This window comes from Rhinoderma darwinii, chromosome 3 (assembly GCF_050947455.1).
Source record: "Rhinoderma darwinii isolate aRhiDar2 chromosome 3, aRhiDar2.hap1, whole genome shotgun sequence".
Classification (NCBI taxonomy): domain Eukaryota; kingdom Metazoa; phylum Chordata; class Amphibia; order Anura; family Rhinodermatidae; genus Rhinoderma; species Rhinoderma darwinii.
The window spans coordinates 165,744,342-165,766,049 of record NC_134689.1 but is presented as its reverse complement, the minus strand read 5'-3'; the positions used below and the strand labels follow the sequence as shown (position 1 = coordinate 165,766,049).

Below are 21,708 nucleotides of genomic sequence, written 5' to 3'. Positions count from 1 at the left end.
ATACAGTATGTCTATTTCAACCAAGTTTTATTTAAAGGGACCAGATGCTTTGTTAAACATCCAGCTGGACACATTCAATTTAAATTCAACAGCAAACAAAAAAATTTGGATGGCATGTAGTACAGCAATGTAAATATAATTGTTTTGCCATATAATAGTGTCATATAATAGATGCAGAATGCATCCACATACCAGTACCTACACTGTAGCAGCAATTAAAGTACTGTCAAATAGTGCACACATAGTAAGTCCAATATAGAGAAATCCCAACGTTGCCCCATGATAGGATCTATACAATAATGAGTAACCAAAATGGCTTTGTTACAATAGCTTAGCTAACTTAATTCATGTGGCAGCATTTATTAGGCTGTCTTAATTATCTTAAAGAGTATTTATACGGTATTATTAAAGAGTCATATTTGCTTCCTATAAAAAAAAGTATGTAAAATTCATGTGGGGTTCCTGGATCCTTAACACAAAATGATGTAGGTCCTGGTCATCTCTGCAATACTGGGACCTATTCATTTTCTAACCTATAATACAATATGAAACATGATTGCTTGCTCATCTACATTCCACATTTTTAATGGGCCCAGAATCTTGAACCTGGAATGGATTCTTCCATAAGAAGCAGCATTCAAAATAAATCAAACAATTTACCATTAAAATGTACCTCCAGTTATAGATTTTTTTAATATAAATTCATCCATTACTGTAATATTATTTCCTGAAGGGGTTGTCCCATTAGGGCCTATTAGGGCATACAGATGTCTTAGAGGTGGATTACCCGCTTGGAACACCCTTTATCAGCCAGGGCATTGCCCTTCTGCAAACACTGGAAGACTCTGGAGAGCTTGAATAGGCTTCATGTAATACCACACTTCTTTAGCGGTCTGTGGATATCCATGGTATCCTTACTTAGAGAAGGGTTGTCCAAATAGAACAACCCCTTTGACAGCTTCAATATAAGGGCTGGAGATCCGTTCCCTTGGTACAAAGTTGTACTTTCAGTAAAGTAAAGTAAGAAATCAATCAAATATATATCTGGAGATACATTTAACTAAAAGGAGCACACATTTTTCCATACAGATGTGTACCACCATATTCTTTTTCCAAACCATAGTGTTATTTTACAATCCTTCCACATCATCTTTACAGTTAGTTTTGCTTTTGTTGACCAGAACAGGGTTTATTCTTTACCAAATTAATGAAATGGTAGAAGTAGACAGTTGTTGACAGTGAGAAATGAATACTAAGATAAAAAGAGAGCTATTCCAAACAGTATGAGCTCATGTTCAGCATGGCATCAATGTCTACATTTCATATTAATAAAATGGCAATGATGTTTTGTCCTTGCTGGACACTGCACACGTCCCTCTTAATGACATGCAAGCTATAGCTATCATAACACCTCTCTCCCAGCAAAGGGGAATTTTATGTGACACAGAAAATCTGCTTCCTATCAATTCCGCAAACACGGCATCTGCCAGATTGCCAAGATCCATCTCAGGGATGAAAATCAATTAATATTCTAATTTATCTGTCATTATTGGTCACAGTGCATTATTCATCCCAATTTAGAGTCCTACATGATCATTCTTGAAAGACATATGTGGTAATATTTTCCTCACTTCATATTCCATTAGTCCAAAGAGTGATTTACATAAAAGTGACATAAAATGGTAAATAAACCCCTCCCCCCAAACTGTGAAAATATATCTTATGTGATAAGGACAGCCATGTACCTAATCACACATTTAGTATTCAATTGCAATAAATGAAAGCAATTTATTTTCTATGCTTTAGATCACTTTCAATGAGGGTCATATTGATTTAGTTCAAGTGGGGGAGGGGTCTCCTAACCTGAAAAGAGATTAGAAGTAGCACTACACTTGTGTTTTTAGTTATGTGTAGCATATAGAAAAATATTAGTAAATAAACAAATTACTCCTCCATCATTCGCCTTACACCATTTCTTATTACTTCATACTATTTCTACAGGTGAGAGGTGTAACTTGACGTTCTTGGGTTCAAATGGAAAATCTGTTACCGTGCTGGCCCACCATGTGCCATTTGTAATACATATAATACTGGTACCTGGGTGCCAAAGCCATCTCTTCAGCCCCTATAGCTACATCCCTGCTCTAGGTACCATTTATATCAGTTAACAAATAAAAGGCATTTATATTGAAATGGGTGAGAGTTGGTCCAATACAAAATATAGTACATTATGTCTAATTTAGTTATGATCAAAATCCTATTCTGAGGAGTGTTTTCAAGGTGTTGGAATTTGTCCTATTCCTTATAACGAACCTATAGTTAGGTAGATTATACAGTAACAGTTGTAACACCTATGTATTTTACTAACTATTTTGGGCACCAGAAGCAAAAGACAAACAAGCCTTCCATTTTGACTGTTTACTTAAATGGAACGTATTAACCTTCATTTTCCTACTAATTAAAATATTTTGTAAAATAAACCTTTCTTCTTATGTGTTTTTATTTTTTTCATTACATTTTATTTTTATTCTATTTTCTTTACATGATTATGGGGGAAGCTATATTGCCCAAGTTGCAGCTACAGCAGTTGTAGGGATTTGCTTTAGAACAGGCACCTGAACATAAGAAAACTAAGTGGGACATGTCTTACATAGGAGAGTGTTGTGAGCATGCTCTGTGCTATATTTAGTATTCACTGTTCAATGATTGTGAGAAAAGGGGGTAGCTGAGCTGTGTCCAACGCCTTCAATAGTGTGATCCTGTGTTATCTACCTCCAGTTTTAGAAAAGATCCTGCCCTGTGATGATTAGATGGCTGCTAACCCTGCCCCCACTCTACACAGCGCAAGTTGAAAAGTAACAGAACGTGTCAGCCTTATCAAAAAACATTAAAATAAAAACTTGATTGAAACAAAAGGTCACTTTCTAAAGATAGATTCCATGTAAGCAGCCAAGCCAGATGCCTATGCTATTGTTTATATAGTATAGTGGTGATTGCCGTAGTGATTGTTCTTGTAGTGATTAGTGTTGAATTGGTATCTTGGCATACCTGTCGTAGTAGCAAGCAATGTGAGCAATATGGGCCCTGTGGAAGGTTGAGGCTAGGATAATACCAGGATATATGGAAAGATAAGGAATCACCAACGTAATAATCCCATTGTTGTGCAGAATCACTATTAGGGTATGTTCAAAAGGCTTATTTTCGGCTGTTTTTCGGGCCGTTTTTCGGGCCGTAAACGGACGAAAAACAGACAAAAAATCGGAAGCAGAACGCCTTCAAACATCTGCCCATTGATTGCGTTCTGTTCCGATTGGGCGTTTTTTTTAAAAAGGGGCCGCATAAAAAAACGCTTGTTAAAAAGAAGTGCATGTCACTTCTTGAAACGTTTTTGGAGCCGTTTTTTCCTTGACTCTATAGAAAAACAGCTCCAAAAACGTAGGTAAAAAAACGCAGTGAAAGAAGGGAGTTTGATTAAAAAAACGGCTGAAAATCAGTAGCTGTTTTCCCTTGAAAACAGCTAAGTATTTTCAGACGTTTTTTATTAAGCGTGTGAACATACCCTTAGGCTTCCTTCACAAACACTTTTTGCGTGGTGTTTTTTGGCCCCAACAAAACGCATCACAAAGAAACGCACATTTTTTCGGAAAATGGTACATGCATTTTTTTTATAGCAATTTTGATGGTAGTGTTTTTTTACTACCTGGGTTTGTTTTAGGTGGATTTTTTTACATTACCATTCATGTGATTCAAGGATTATGTGATGCAAAGATTTATAAGATGCAACAGATGCGTTTTTCTTATAAAAGGCCCAAAACAAAATACAAAACACATTGATACTTTCATTTTTTTAAAGAGGGGAAAAAAAACTATGGAGGTCTATAGGACAAAAATGCCACTGATGCAAAAAAAAGGCACTAAAAAAACGCCATGTTTTTAGTGCCTTTTATATGTAGAATTTGACATTAAGCTAACATCTGTCCGCAACATTTTTTGCAGCAAATAACGCAGCAAAAAAGACAAGAAAAAAAATTGTGTTTTTTCATAAAATCGCTATGTCTAAATCCATCTTTATTGCTCAGCTATGGCTAGATTCAAGAAAATTAATTTGCATGTAAGACACAGGTAAAAAAGGTGCACCACACCCCTTAAACCCCTTCCCGACTTTTGACGTATGGCTACGTCATAGCCGGGTAGGGGAAGTATAGAGCGGGCTCACGGGCTGAGCTCGCTCCATACAATGCGGGTGTCAGCTGTATGTTACAGCCGACACTTCACAGTAACAGTAACGAGCGGAATTGCGCTTGAGCGCGATCCCGTTCGTTTAACCCGTTAAATGCCACGGTCAATAGCAACCGAGGCATTTAAATCGTTAGAAAGAGGGGGCGACCCCCTCTAACAGCTCATCGCTTCCCCAGTGATGCAATTGTGGGGTGGCGATGGTTGCTATGGCAGCCTGGGGGCCTAATGAAGACCCCCAGGTCTACCATCTATGTGCTCCTATTAAGCCCTGCTTCTGGCAGGGCATAATAGAGGCCTATCAGAAAGACGATATACTGCAATAGATTAGTATTGCAGTATAATGTGCAAGCGATCACAGTGCATAGTTGGATCGCTGGTTCAAGTCCCCTAGAGGGACCCTAAAAAAAATTAAAAACAGCTAAATAAAGTTTTTTTTATGTACAAATAAAGTTAACATGTCATTTTAATTGCACAGTGAATTCCGTAAAAACGAAGCGCAAAAAATAATGGAGAAATCACATTTTTTTTTCGTTTTCTACCCCACAAATATTGTTTTTCCGTTTCCTAGTACATTATATGGTACAATAAATGGTGCTACTAAAAACTACAACTCTCCTGCAAAAATCAAGCCCCCATAGGACTATGTTGACGGAAAAAATAAAAACTTATGGATTTTGGAAGGTGGGGAGGAAAAAATGAAATTGAAAATCTGCAAAATGGCTGCGGCGGGAAGGGGTTAAAATGTGAGCACTAATATAGTCCTTGTGTACCTTCATTAAATGCATTATGCTTATATGACATTAGTAAAACAAAAAAAATTTTGCGAAAAAACCTGTGACTATGCTGAATGCTCTTTCTGAATATATTATTATAATAAAAAGTAAATTACTGGGCTAATGGTATGGTATAATGTTATTATTCGTGATTAAAAATGCATGCTTCCCATTTGCTTTACTTACAGGGAATTTTATTCAGCTCATTCATGAACTTCTCTTTCAGCTTCGAAAAGTGATTATCTTTCCCATCGCTTGGAACCACGGCTTCTGTGGCATTCTCCCGTAACGCAGGTGCGACAATTGTTGTTTGGGGTGCTGTCATCGGCTGGAACTTCATTTTGGGCCCAATGAACTGCTGCAGATAAAAGATAACATAAAAAAATATTATTTCAAAAGCTTTATGATGAAGTCTATCTCACAGCCACTACATCATCTGCAGTGCACCTGCTCACTAAATAAATATTACTTTACTTGTGCTTCCATTTGTGTGGGCTTCATATAATATTTAACAAGGTACAAAAAAATCATTTTCCCATCTCACCAGTCTAGTCTCAAAATCCATATACTGAATAATATCATGTTGATCACTGACAGATAATGGACAGTTATCATTGTAAAAAAAGAAAATGTACATCATGTTCTTTTCTGTAAAGAATGAATGCACAACACTGTTAGTACTTCTGCAGGCAAAAACTCTGCGGAGAGACCAAGTTCATTTTCCTAGTGTGTATCAGCGCCAGCATAGGTATGAATAAAATTGTCTCTTCTACACCTATCTAGTGATAGCAGTGGGGGCGGGGGGGGGGGGGGGGGTAGTGGTGACAGACTCACTTTAAGATAACACCCAAGTAATTAATAATTTAAAGGCTATGTAAACCTTTAAATACAATTTTTTTTTCCTAAATCAATGTTTTAAATGATTTAAATCAACTTTGCAATTGATTTTTTTTTAAATGTTTACTTCTTAAGATGAAGCATCTATGTATCCTGTATATAGAAAAGCTGTCAGGTAAGCTGGACTGACGGCTCAGGTGAAAGCATGCAGGATTCCCGCTAACAATGATCACATCTAAGTTGATGAACTTAGATCTGATCGTTATTAGTTGGATCCTGCGTGACCCGATTTCAGCCGAACCATCAGTACAGCTGAACTGACGGGCTTAGCTAAAACAGAACGATACAGCTTTTATGTATACACGATACATAGAAGCCGTATCTTAAAAAGTAAAACTTTTTTTAATAAAAGTCAATTGAAAAGTTGTTTTAAATCATTTAAAAAATTGATTTATGAAAAAAAATAAAAAAATAGGTTTTTGATGCAAAAGTGTACAAAGCCTTTAAAGGGATTGCCTGAGATTAGAAAAAATGACAGTTTATGCCAGAAACAGCGAGACTCTTGTTCATGGGCAGTGTCTAGTATTGCAGCTCAGGAGAAGAAAGTGTCGCCCTCAGGCGACAAGCCTAATTTCCCAACTACCCAACAATATAAATTAAAAGTAAATCTTTATTAGCTACTTATAGCAAGACGACCACACACACAAATTTAAAATTCTCACTACCAGAGGACCGGATGACAATATTTTGCCTGTGGTGCAGGCATAGAGTAGCTACCGATAAGGTACGCATTGACAAGTGTAATAGGTTAGATTGCTTGACAATAGTCAACTAAATAGATAGCATAGTGAAACCGGTCAGTGGTAGGAATTAAAAGGAATTTGAAAGCCCCCCCGACATGTTTCGCTACAGAGTAGCGTCCTCAGGGGTACACGGGGCTAAAGCTATTAGCCCCGTGTACCCCTGAGGACGCTACTCTGTAGCGAAACATGTCGGGTTATATTAAGGTCTGTTGGGGGTCCTAGCCCTACATACTCCCATTCCTCTTCCCCATGAGTGATGTAAACCTGCACATTACTTCCTTGTCCATAGGTACCACAAAATTATCAAATAACGAGAGGGATGAACCAACTTGGACCCATGTCAAGTGGCATGGTCTGGTGGCATGAACGAGAGTTAGTCAGGGGCCATCCCTTTGAATGTCATTCCCATAGACTGTCAATCTTTTAAAAGAAAACAGGGAGCCATAAACTGAACCTATTTTCTAATGATTTCTAGCAATTTGTTTTCCCTACTGCTGCCGCTCCCTTTTATTGGAACTATTTCTAATTATTTTTTTGTAAAGATACCTATTTCAAGAATTACCTAATATTAGACAATTTCTAATACTATAATTCTCTAACATAATAGATAAAGTTGCTCCAAAACCAGAGCAGGAGCTTGAACAAGATTAGAAAATAAATGTGGCTTAAAAAACAGGGTTATATGGAGTTTTTAAGCAAACTTTTGTTCTTTTATGACATATCCAGCCTAAGGAAAATAGAGAAAATAGAAAAGGGAGAGAATCTAATTATAATCTGCAGCACCTCAGAGAAAGACATATTTGGCGGTGGTATGAAAGTATTGTGTGATGATTTGCTAGAGGGATACAGTGTTATTGAAAGGTCTCGGAGAAGGTCAAAGTGCACTATATAATATAAATTTGCCTGGAGGAAGCAAAGAGAGAGGTAGACTAAAGAGATCACCAGGTTACAAGGAATTATGTCAGTTGTAGTTTGTTCAGGTACAGAACAACGTGAAGTCCAGAACAACGTAAAAGAATGAAAATTATTGTTGAAGGTTAACAAGTGTATGAGTTTGCCACTCACAAAAGTCTACAAAATCTATGGCACATGTTGTAACTCAAAAGTATAAAATCAGGCTATTTTTCACAGTTTTTTTTTTCTGAATAGATCAGATTTTGTATTCAATCAAGTGTGCTACATGATCTGTCTGTGTCACACAACCCCTATCAAAATATCTTATTAGATGTATTACGCCAATGAAGAGGAGTGCCACTTCTATCAGGCATTAAATGCAGATCACCATTCATAGGAAAAAAATGAATAAACATGAATCTAATGGGAACCATGTAGTACATCAGACAACCCCTTTAAGAAATGTCTAACACAAGGGAAAAAAAAAGGCCATTTAGCATACTGTACATAAAACAATGTGAAAATCATTGAATATCTTACTTCTATGCTGAGATAGGATCGCTTGAATTTACAGGCCCAAAGCCTGAGGCTGAACTACAGAGAAATTCTTATTCCTTTTCTTATTTTTGCTATCAAATAAAAAGAGCTTGATAAATGGGCAACATTTGCATATTGCGAGATAAATCTCAAGAATGAAAGTGAACACAAAAATCTCCAACGTTTTATTAGGAAATAAATATATGGCACTGCTGTACTGTTAAAAACAAAGACACAAACAACAGCTGTAGAATGTGGAATATCTCTGACTTGCGATATCAAAGTAGAAATCCTCAAAGTTGGCTTCAAATGAAAAACCAAAAAATGTAAGAAAGATGAGAACTGAACAGATGCACAGTATACGGAGGTTCACAATTTGGAAATTAGCATAGCAGGAATAATTGATCAGTTTTGTTTGCTAGATTTTGTTAGCAACACACCTTTTATGTAACGGTGCAAATTAACCCCTTAAGGACCTGAGGAAATTTTGGCCTTAAAAACCAATAGAATATTTTGTTTTTTGCCTCCTAGAATTACATCATTCATAACTTTTTTATATTCAAGACTACATAGCTTTTTGAAGCCATGATTTTTGCAGGACGAGTCATATTATTTTTAAGTATTATTTTCAGGTAAATATATGGTAGCGTTTATTTATAGGATTTATAAGCATAGGGAAATGCATAAATAAAGCAATTCCTTTATTGTATGGTTCAAGATTAGTGTGGGGATATATAATAAGTATATTACATATTTCTGTGAAATTTATAAAATAAAATTTATGTATTTGATATTGTGCATTTTGTATTGTTTTGCACTGTGGCATGATTTTTTTTATCGTTATATTTTTAAACATGTTTTGTCCCATTAGGGGACGTTCACTTTTAATTTTAAACATAGTAAGCTGTCATATGTTTATATAACAGTACATTACTGTCCCTGCAACTAAAATTCAGAGGCATATGTTAGGGCATACCTAAGGGGTGCCCTAATAGCCACTATTACTAGACAGCACTGGTGGCCTTTATTAGGCCCAGAACTGTCATGATTTCCAAGGCTATCACGTTGCCAGGTCTGACAACGACAAGACACATATAGCCCCCATCCTTCATCCGCACCGCAATCAGCACTAATTGCGGGGGTTCAGGGCTTAAACGATCTTGGTTGCTAGTGCAGGATTGTGGCTGTCAATCTGAAAGGTACTCTTGCTCCTGATCACATAGGCACAGCTGTTGTGCCCATGCAATCAGCAATGACAAACATGTACGACATCCTGTAGGCAGGGACGTAGCTATGGGCTGCAGAGGTAGCAGTCACACTTGGGCCCTGGTGCCTGAAGGGGCCTAAACACACTCTCTGACACATAAGAAGAGACTTGCATTAAAATGGTCCATGTTAAGTTAGGGGCTCTGTAGCAGATTTTGTATTAGGGCCCTAGAGCTTCAAATTACGCCTCTGCCTGCAGGAACTACATTCCGCTGATTACATACATATAGAATTAATTTTGTGTTAATGGGTTAATATTTTCTAAAGTCAATGGTCTTTTATTATATTCATTAATGACCTTATAGAGGAATTGCACAGTAAAATATAATGTTTTTCAGATGATACCAAGCTGTGTAAAGTAATTAGCGCAAAGAAGTACAGTATTTTGTTACAAATGGATCTGGAAAAGTTGGAGGCTTTGTCAATTGAGGTTTAACACCGATAAATCTAAAGTTATGCACTTGGCAAGTGAAACTATATGCCACCAATACATACTAATTGGAAACCCTAGGTAAAACTGACATGGAAATATACTTAAAGGGGTTGTCCAGTACTAAGAAATTGTTGGCCTAACCTCAGGATAGGCTATCGATATCTTATCGGTGGGAGTCCGACTTCCAGCACCCTCGCCGATCAGCTGTTTTGAAGGGGCCGCGACACTCGTACGAGCGCTGCTTCCCCTTCATTCCTTACCTGCTTGTAGCAGCAGTTTACAGCATTCCAGCCTTTCCCACTCAAGTGAATAGGCCGCTAGCCGCTGCATCTAGGTGGAGCGCAGGTGCACAAAAAGATGGGGAACTGGAAAGAGCATAGCTTGCTGAGCGATGCTACTTCTGTAACTCCCATAGAAGTAAATGGGAGTTAGAAAAGCAGCGTAGCTGGGAGATAGGTGCGGGTGCCAGAGGTATGACCCGCATCTATCAGACATTTATGGCATATCCTGTGAATATGCCATAAATGTTTGTGTTGACACAAACCCATGGAATCTGATATGTTGTACTAAAACCCTAACAGAAACCTTGTACTAAGTAGACAATTGATGGTATAACTAATATTACTAACATACATATATTGACCATTCCTGCGGACCCAAGCTACTCCTTTAAAAACTTTATTTAAAAAAACCCAATACCAATTTAATAATAAAATCAGATGATTGTTCTTCTCTTTTTATGTATCAAGACATATCATCACTAAGAAGAGTAATAAATGAGAGTTCAGGAACGATATCTTCTCAGACTGCTAACAGGTATGTGTTTCCAGGACTGATGTTAAATGAAATTGTCACGCCACAGTCAGCCCTTACTAGCCATGACAAGAAGGAGGAAAAACAATTAGTACAGAAAAGATTCTCTTTTAAACAAGATCATTTTTTCATTCTGTTTAATTGTGTTTTGCAAGTATCATCCTGCTCAAATTTAATGAACCTATCAATTGAAGAAAAAAAAGATAAAGACATTTCTATCCAAACTACCATGTAAGGATCATTTGCTAAGGAAGGCAATGGGATAACATAAATTGTTATCTATCTATTTCATGTTCATATGTGCGTTTTAAAGAGCCACAGTCAGACACAGCATACTTACTGATACAAGGGAAAGTTCAAACACCAGTTCTCAGCAGGAATACACTACACGTAACCGTGTGACTGGCATCTTCTAGAAGCCTTATTTATGTTCAATGATAATACTAAGCAGCCACCCCCCTTATAATGATAGGTGTGAGGGTAGCGGTTCATCAGTATTTTGCACTTATACAATCTCCCTCTATGTAGCATTGTGGCTAGTCTGCATCCTGCTGGAAACTGGTGATTGAACCTGCCCTTGAATCAGTAGGTATCGCCTTTTTTTCTGTGATTTTAGGTAAATTATATATCCTTTTCAGTGATTTGTTTGACATCTATAAGATGGGCATAAAGGGCACCACTTTTGCCGTTTTGTTGAATTGGTGGACCAGCCGCCATATACTGAGGAAGGCTCAGGCAGCCCAATTAGCATTGCCAGGAGCATGGTTAGTGATGCTGACTGGAGGATAGGTTGTTCACAGACAGGACCCTTTTGAAAATGTGCAACCCAGCTGTCTAGTAATTTATTGAGGATATATGTAAATATATAATATATATATATATATTGTCAACATTTTTAGGCAGTTGTGGAAAAATGCTGTAAGGAAAGAATGCTTTCAAAAACAGAAGTGCAAATAGTTTTATTTTTTTATCAATTATTAAGATTCAGTAAATAAACAGAAGAAAAATCTAAATAAAAACAATATTTGGTGTGACCACCCTTTGCCTTCAAAACAGCATCAATTCTTCTAGGTACACTTCTAGGTACACTTGCACAGTTTTTGAAGGAATTCGGCAGGAAGGTTGTTCCAAACATCATGGAGAACTAACCACAGATTTTCTGTGGATTAAGGCTTCCTCAAATCCTTCTGTCTCTTCATGTAATCCCAAACAGACTCGATGATGTTGAGATCAGGGCTTTGAGGGGGCCATATCATCCCTTCCAGGGCTCCTTGTTCTTCTTTACGCTAAAGATAGTACATAATGACATTGTCTGTGTGTTTTGGGCCATTGTCCTTCTGCAGAATACATTTAGAGCTAATCATACGCCTCCCTGATGGTATTGTATGATGTATAAGTCTCTGCCTGTATTTCTCAGCATTGAGGACACCATTAATCCTGACCAAATCTGCAACTCCATTTGCTGAAATGCAGCCCCAAACATGCAAGGAACCTCCACTATGCTACATTGTTGCCTGCAGACACCCATTATTGTACCGCTCCCCAGGCCTTGGGTGAACAAACTGCATTCTGTTACAGAATATTTAAAATTTTGACTCATCAGTCCAGAGGACCTGCTGACATTTTTCTGCACCCCAGTTCCCAGTTCCTATGTTTTCGTTCATAGTTGAGTCGCTTGGCCTTGTTTGGATCTCGAGGGTATGGATTTTTGGCAGCAATTCTTCCATGAAGACTACTTCTGGCCAGACTTCTTTGAACCGTAGATGGGTATACCTGGATCCCACTGGTTTCTGACAGTTCTGAGCTGATGGCACTCCTGGACATCTTCGAAGTAAAATTGTGATTCTTGGATCTGCTGCACTAAGTTTCTTTGGTCGACCACAGCATCTACGATCCTCAATGTTGCCTGTTTCTTTGTACTTCTCCAAAAGACTTTGAACAGCACATCTTTAAACCTCAGTCTGCTTTGAAATCTTTGCCTGGGAGATACCTTGCTGATGCAGTATAACTACCTTGTGTCTGGTTGCTGTGCTCAGTATTGCCATGGTGGACCTGTGACATGAAATTGTCTTCCACAACCTAACCTTTGTAGCAGAGTTTGACTGTACCTCACCCAGTTTTAAGCCTCCTACACAGCTGTTTCTGTTACAGTTAATGACTGCGTTTAAACCTACATATGAACTTGATGATCATTATCATCTGTTTGGTATAATTGCTTAATAATACAATTGACTATAATCCTATAAATTGATGACTTTGTGCAAGTGTACGTCCTTTGTGCAAGTGTAAGCCTACATACAAAGAGGATCTGTGGTTAGTTCTCCAAGATGTTTGGAACAACCTTCCTGCTGAGTTCCTTCAAAAACTGTGCAAGTGTACCTAGAAGAATTGATGCTGTTTTGAAGGAAAAGGGTGGTCACACCAAATATTGATTTGATTTAAATTAATTTTCTGTTAATTCACTTTGTTTTTTGTTAATTGATAAAAAAAAACTATTAATACTTCTATTTTTTAAAGCATTCTTACTTTGCAGCATTTCTCCATAACTGCCTAAAACTTTTGCACAGTACTGTATATACATTTCTTAACATTGAAAGGGCAAGCCGTAAAGTTATGCAAATCGAGGAAGTAGCAGGTGTCGCAGATCTGCAAATGATCAAATTTTCAAGCACCTAGCTCCAATCTGTGGCTTGTGGGAGGGGCATAAAACTAGATTGAAAGCAAAATTGTTTTAGCCACACGAAACCTCGCTAAGCTACGCGCCTAGGCAGAGATGTCAGCACTGTTCAACATTGCGTGTCCCGGTGGTTGGAAGAACATACAACATGCCTCTGCATGGGCGGATTGTCTGAATTGAAGAATGGCACATATTGATCCATTCTGTACTTCATGTGAAATTGGACGTCACATCCCATGCCTAGGAAGGCAACCAGTGTTGACACAAACCATCAGAAGGCGTTTGCATTGCATTGGGCTACGAGCCAGATGTGGTCTTCGATTGACCACACGTCAACGCTTTCAAAGGCTATCATGGTGCTCAGCAAGATGGCAATGGAGGCTGGAATGGAGGTCTATCTTCTTTAGCGATGAGTCCCACTTTTGTCTTAGACGCAATGATAGCCGGATTTTGGTCTGGAGAATACGTGGGCAAAGCCATTGAAGAGGGCTTCACAAGGGAACCTGACACTGGTCCTACTCCCAGGATTATGGTGTGGGATGGTATCAGGGCCAGACTGGCCATTTGGCAGTTCTGACAAATTCCAGATGGCCTGGTGCATAGTGGGCTGGTTTGGCTGCCACCCACATAGATTTTTTTTTAGCTACAGACTGAAGCTTATTCACACTGAGTGTCTCATCAGGCTTATATGTAAGCACCCATTGATCAGACACAAAGGGGAGAAGAGGGATGAGGTTTGCTGCCTCTGTATAATCAAGCAACAATAAAGTGGCAGCACTGAATCTTCTCATTAGAAGGATAGAGTCCATCCACCAGCCCAGAATTGGTTATTTTACTGCTTGGTGTGTGGGAGTGGAGCCGCATCGGCAGATTTCACAGACCTTGTTTGATTAGGCTTTGTTCACATCTGCGCTAGTGCTCAGTTCCAACGTTCAGTCTGAGCTTTCCGTCGGAACGGAGCCCTGACAGACACAAACGGAAACCATAGGTTTCAGTTTCCACCACCATTGATTTCACTGGATCCGTATCCAGTGCCAATGGTTTCCGTTTGTCTCCGTTGTGCTAGGGTTCCGTCATTTTGATGGAATCAATAGCGACTACGCTATAGATTCCGTCAAAATGACGGAACCCTTGCACTACAAAGACAAACGGAAACCATTGGCACTAGATCTGTCACCAGTGAAATCAATGGTGATGGAAACGGAAACCTATGGTTTCCATTTGTGTCTGTCAAGGCTCCATTCCGATGGAATGTCGGAACGGAACCCTGGCACAGATATGAACGAAGCCTAAGAGAAAAAGAAAAGGCACTGCTGAGCGGCTGCTGTATTCTGAGCAAATAAGCAGCCACTGGACCTGACATACAGCAGCTGCCCAGCAGAACTGCTCTCTCTGTTACTGTGTACAGTAAACCAACACCCCCAGTAGCTGCAGAAAAGTTAACATCTGTTCACATCTGCGTTGGAGCTTCTGTTGCAGTTCCCATCAAATTTGACAGGAAAAATAGTGATAGATGCTGTATTTTTTTTTGTAGTCAAAACACCTCTACCCGATAAACCCCATTGTAGGCTAATATTCTAGGTTTTAGTGGCACATGTGTGGCATGTGTTCTAGATGTGAGTGGCACATGTGCAGCATGTATCCTAGGTTATTCATGTGTACAGTATATATGGCAGAATTATTTATGTGTATAGTGTAAATAGAATTCATGTGTACAGTATATAGTGGAGTTTTTCATGTGTACAGTATATATGGTGTCATTATTCATATGTTTAATATATATAGCAGCATTATTCATGTGTACAGTTTATATTGGTCATATTTATATGAACAGTATATATATATATATGGCACATTATTCGTGTGTATAGTATATATAGAATCATTATTCATATATACGATTCCATTGTTAGTATACACAGTATATGCAGTATCGACACATGTTTTATATCCTGTTGGTGTATGATATGTTATATTTATTGCACACGTATAATTTTGTGATATTTTATTTATTACTTTAATTTTAAATATTATTGGATAGAGTCCATTTCCGGGTATTGTCACAATCTCCAGTAGGTCTACATTCTGTGCTGCTCGAACATTTTATAGCGGATAATCTGACATTGTTTCTGTAAGAGAGTTTTGACCAGTGTATACATTCAGCTCATCACATGATGCTCATATTTAGCGGTTTTGTGGTATTTTATTGATTTATGAAATATCTGAGTAGCACAGCAGGAAAGCAGCATTTCAAGGCGCATCAGAAACAATGAACAATGTTCTAATAAAGCTGGAGGGTGTGCCCGCAACTGCGCAATCATATTGCATGGACAGCGGTGGGCCTGTGTGCTTTAAAATGCCAGAGCTGATTTTAAGTCCCAGTCCAGACCTGGGTGGCGTAATGTATGGTAGCCGGACACCTCTAGTCTTCATTTCAGTTACTCTAACAGCTCAGCTACATCGATTTGGTTGTGGAACCAGTGGCCACATGTTGCTCATGCTACGGTGAGCAGTCTACAGGGCCTAAACATGCTACCATGGCTTGCAGTGTCTTCGGACTTGTCTCCCATTGAGCACATCTAGGATGTCATTAGTCGGGAACTGCAGAGGGAGCTGCCAGCAGCCAATCTTGATGATTTGCATGCCCAAGTGCATTCAGCGTGGCATAACATTCCTCAGACACCATTATTGACCTCATTGATAGAATGCCAAGGCGTGTAAGTGAGTGGATTTCTGTGCGTGGCGCTCGTACTTGATACTGAATAAATCAAGATGTTTGGAATATTTTTTTTTTCCATCTTTTTTTATCATTTGCATATTATTAAAATGTCCATCGACCCTGTGATTTCCACAATTCCATAACTTTTCCTTCTTGGTTTTCCAATTTCAATGTTGTGGAGTGTATATATATATATATATATATATATATATATATATATACACACATACACAGAAGTTCTAAATCCCCTCCAGCTTCCCTAGCACTCTTCAGCAGACAATATACTTATTTGTATAATTGGCAGCTTATAAATTGTTAGTAGGAATCTAGGGCAACCTTTGGAAATTTTAAATTCCTAAATTGCCTTTCTCTGTCTGTAGAGATACAGTTATATTTCAAAAGGGAGTAATTCTGTTAATGACAATATGGTAAATAATTTATTTTGGAGCAAATACCCCTAAATTCCTGTAAAATACATTGGGTCATCTCTATTCTACATCCCTAAGTGCAACTTCATGACTGCACAATTAGACCCGAATAGAACCAGGAGTGAACTAAAGGTAACTGCTATAACCCAGAGCAGAGAATGAATATTTGGCTTTACTAGCTAACGTAAGTCTATTTAACTTAAAGGGGTTGTGTCAAGACAGACATTTATGGCTTATCCACAGAATATGCCATTAATGTCTGATAGTTAAGAGTCCCACCTCTGAGAGATACACCTATCTCCTAAACGGGGGTTTACCGACCTTGTTCCTGCCTGGCCAGGCGGTTGCTGGCCACCCCTTCCAGGTGGAGCATCAATGCAAAGTAGGAAGGGTTTTTCAGAAACATTGAAGCTTGCTGAGCTACTGTTTCTGTTGCTTATTTACTGAAATAAGATATAAATACGGTCTGCGAATACCTGCAGTGTCTCTGAATATGCCAAACCTAAAATAATGCTTTTAATAATAATCCACTAAAATATTACACCAGAGTTAAATCCATATAGGAAAAATACAACCAAATATAAAGACACAAACCAGTAAGGGCATCGATGTGTTTGACACAAATATTAACATCTGTATTGACTTGCCTGTATTTCAGTTGCCGTTAGCAACTCGCAGAAACATGCAAAGAACCATTCCCGCTTTATAAACCGTATATTAAAGCAGAGGATTTACCGCATCCTAATGAACAAATTAAATTGTGTATGTCAAGCAATGAACAAACACATCTGTTGCCCTTAGTAACTAATTGGCGTAATGAATGTACAGGGGGGAGGAGAAAAAGGGTTTGTACCCTATTTAACGTTTCCTAAACGATTCAATCCTCAGGACAAGCGGAGTTGCCACCCCAAAAGTATAAAAATATATACAAGTATGTGGCCCCACACTTGCTGGATGCATTACCCCGCAAGCACTGTTCATCAGGGACAATTCATGGGTGTCAACAGCAGATAAAACGTATAGTGAATTAAAGTATAAACTGTACCATAAATGTAACCACCAAGAAAAACAGAGGAAGCAATTACTCGTAAAGAAGTCGATATTTATCTTTCTGTGTGGCTCATTGTGATACCAATAGACAGGAGCATCCTCTGCTGCTGCTACTGATAGCAGTCTTATGGCGCTGAGGTCAGCATGTCACATGTGGAGGAAAGGACGGTGTTTTTTAAAAAGTGAGGTAAGCAGGTCTCAGGTACATAATGATGACGTGTGTCAATGTGCAGCCTATTGTAACAAAAAAAATAAAAATCTCCCGTTACAGGTTGGGGATTCCAAACCACTCTCCCATGCTAGTACTTTCCAGGTCTGAAGCTATATAGTTCCGCAATTTAACATTATATCAAAAGTCATGCCACAGTTCAGGTATAATTAAAAATAAGATTACATAAGCACAAAGATCAATATGATAATATGGCTACCCTAAACAAATGCCTCACAAACATGCGCCCCCTCTTTCCTATGTTGTATTGACCCAGTTTTCATTTGATAGGTATGGACCATGTTGCCAAAAGTGATATTAAGCAAACAGGATCGTACGCACATGAACATCAAGGAAAAATACAAGTAGAATAAATGCATCATTAGATGCAGTCAGTGGCGATTTTAAACGATCATAAAAGAATACCACATTATGGCAACAAAGGCACTTAAGGAGGATCTGTCACTAGTTTAGTACTGCCCTATCTCCTAGCTAATCTGATAGGTGCTGTCACACTGATAATACTAGTGAAAATTGTGTCCCAAAACTTTTGTTATTTTAAAAGTTATGAGCTTTTTTCTAAATATGTAAATGATCCTTTTTCTTTTTTGAAAACTGGGAGGTAACAGCAGCGATTCTCCGGAGGTGGAGCTACCTCACAGCTTCTGACGCTGTCCTATCAGCATCAAGCTGCTTCACACACAGTGTGAAACTAAAGCTGGTGGGAAGGGGGATCACTTCAAACAGCCATATCTTGGGCTGTGGCATATGAAAGAGAAGATCCTAATCTTTTATATGACACCATGATCGCAGTTGTAGCTGTGACACAACTGGAGATATCGCCAGTTGAATACACAGTCTGGAATGGAAGCTGTATACTATATGATCACGCTGTGTTGTTGCGCAGGGAACGGGGAGAAGCTGTATGCTGATTGGACAACGTCATGCAGAAAATATGACACCGCCCAGAGAGAAAAGAAAGAGTAACCTCCCATTTGGCTATTAGAGCTACATTAGCATATTTAGAAAAATGCACATAACTTTGCAAATAATAATGTTTTAAAAATAAAAATAAAAATCACACTAGTTTTCAGCAGCAATGCGCCTATTAGATTAGTTAGGAGATAGGGAATTGATAAACTGGTGACAGTTAAAGGGTGAAACCGAAAGACAAGGATTCATTTTTTATTGGCAACAAAGTTTATGGACTGTGTATTGCCTAAAATGGTATTCATGGGCATGTCGGGCCACGCATGTGTTATGTTCATTCTTGATGTCACTTAAATGTTCACCTACCCATCTATTTGGGTCATATCTTTGAAATTAAATGTTTCCTCGGAATAATATGTGATCTTGATACATCTTAATATACTCACTTGCAACCAGCCGAGACTCTCTATAGGTCTTGCCCAAATAGTCACAGAGGCATCTACACTGACATAAAATAAAATCCTTCAGCTTCTACAGTTCCCAAGTATCTCAAATAGTAGACTTTATCTGTGACAGAGCTGGTTTCAGTCACCCTCATAGACTTACAGGATTTAAATCCTTTACATCTGTAATTTCCCATTATTTTACAGGTTAACCTTGACTGTGTATGAGCCGGTCCCTCAAATGGCCCCTTTTTTATGTCACTGACGGTCTTTCCATCACTACATCAACAAGATCAACATCTGCCCTCAGGATCCCCCAATGACAATGCAAGTTCTTATAAATTTGCAAGTACTGCTCGTTGTAGGTGCCAATAAGTCTTATACAAGAATCTGTTAGTTTAATATTTTAGGGGAAAGTACATCATTCCTATTTCTTCGCTACTGTCATATCTTCTCTTTCCCAAAACCCTAAACAATTATTTAGTGCTTTTAACTCTCTACTTCATTCACCAGTGCCCCCTCCCACATTTCGCATTGAGCTGAGGACTTTGCCACATATTTTAAACACAAGATCGAGAACATTGGAGAAAGCTTCAACCTACAGTCCCCGCAACTCCTCTACACAACTGCTCAGTGCTCTTCCCCCATAACCCGCCTCTCCACCATTACTGATGAAAAGATTTCCATCCTACTCTCCAAATCACACCTCACCACCTGTGACTTGACCCAATTACATCCCACCTCTTCCCTAACCGTACTGCTGTCGTTATTCCAACCCTAACCCATCTTTTCAACCCATCACTAACCACTGGTATTTTCCCTTCTTCATTGAAACTTGCAGCCATCACACCTATTCTTAAGAAGCCATTCCTCGATCCCCCCTTTTTTGTCCAGCTATCACCCAATCTCATTTCTCCCATTTGCCTCAAAACTCCTTGAACAACATGTCCACCATGAACTGTATTCCCAACTCCTAACACTCATCCAACTCTCTTTTTGACCATCTACAATCTGGCTTCCGACCCCAACACTTTACTGAAATGGCCTTAACCAAAGTCACTAATGATCTGTTAACAGCCAAAGCATCACAAAATTACTTTGTGCTCTGCCGTCTAGACCTGGCCTCTGCCTATGACACAGCTGACCTCTCCCTCCTGTTACAAGTGTTCTCTACTCTTGGCATCCCAGATGCCCACTCTTTGTTGAACCCCTGTCCTTCCTGGGACACCTACTCTTCTTCAGCTACACCTTTGGCCTGGGACAACTCATAGAATCCCTTTACTTTCAGTACCACTTTTCTGCTGATGACGCTCAAATTTACCTTTCTGGCCGAGATGCTACCTCTCTGCTATGCCGAGTTCCAAAGTGTCTATCAGCTATATCCTCCTTCTTTCCCTCCCACTTTCTAAACTTTAATGTGTATAAAACTGAATTCATCATCTTTCCCCCATCTCACTCAATCCCCTTACCAGGACTATCAATCCCAGATAATGGTTTCACACTTTCCCAAGTCTCACAAGTCCAGTTCCTCGGATAACCTTTGATTCCACCATGTCTTTTAAACCACACATCTAATCCCTTACCACATCCTCTAAGGCCCCATGCACACGACCGTGCCCGCAATCACGGCCCGCGATTGCGAGCACGGCCGGCCGCCGACTGACAGCCGCATTTTCGGTCCGTGCTCCCATACAAAGTAAAATGCAAAAGAACGGACATGTTCCATAATTCCCGGAACATTTCCACGGCACGGACACCCTTCCGTAGTGCTACGGAAAGGTGTCCGCGTTCAATGAAAGTGAATGGGTCCGTTTTTGCAGACCGCAATTGCGGTCCGCAAAAACTGAGGTTTTTTTACGGTCGTGTGCATGGGGCCTAACTTCCACCTCAAAAACTTTTCTCAATTTCGCTCTTTCCTCAATCTTGATTCAACAAAAAATGCTAGAACATGCCCTCATCATCTCTTGTCTAGACTAATGCAACATCCGACTCTGTGGCCTCTTATCTAACAGTCCTGCACCCCTCCAATCCACTGTCAACTCTGCTGCCTGGTTAATCCACCTATCCGCTCGTTCCACCTCTGCCTCTCCCCTCTGCCAATCCCTTCCTGGCCATCCATTGCTGACAAAACCTGCCACTACACTGCCATATAAGCAGCTTCTATCCTCACCTACTGTCTCCTCCCCCCTTCCGTTGTAGCTTGTAAGCCCTCGTGGGCAGGGTCCTTTCTTTTTCTGTGCCAGTCTGTCATTTATCAAGCTCATGTTTATTTTACTTATTTTTTATTGTCTCATATTATGCACTTACAGCCTTTTTTGGTATGTACAGAACTCTGGAATTGCTGGCACTTTAAAACATTTAATAATAATCCATAATCTATTCAACCTAAAGTCTGCAAAACAAGTCAATAACTATAATATATAATAATACATCGTTGCCACTGGACGGACTGTAGAGAAGAGGCAAGTGAACTTAAACCTGCTTCTATCTATCTCTTACTACTGTACTGCCTAAGTCCCGTTTACATGGAATGATTTTTTAAACCACGGTGAATGATTGCTGTTTTGAAAAATCGTTCCTGGAATGGGATGGAAATTTACATACTAACAATTCTCAATCGGTGGGGAGAAATTTCCTTCTGGCTTGGTAAGCAGCATC

General features: G+C 39.1%; 1 protein-coding gene across 2 annotated transcripts in view; it reads right to left on the bottom strand.

Annotated features, from left to right (window-relative positions):
* The window catches only part of SYT1 (synaptotagmin 1), a 514,105-nt gene that overhangs the window by 173,077 nt on the left and 319,320 nt on the right, over nt 1–21,708 (bottom strand). For both annotated transcript variants that reach the window (XM_075857001.1, XM_075857002.1), the window contains exon 6: nt 5,199–5,370. In XM_075857001.1, the coding sequence (XP_075713116.1) occupies nt 5,199–5,352 (154 nt within the window). In that variant the 5' untranslated portion in view covers nt 5,353–5,370. The remainder of the gene's footprint in view (nt 1–5,198; nt 5,371–21,708) is intronic.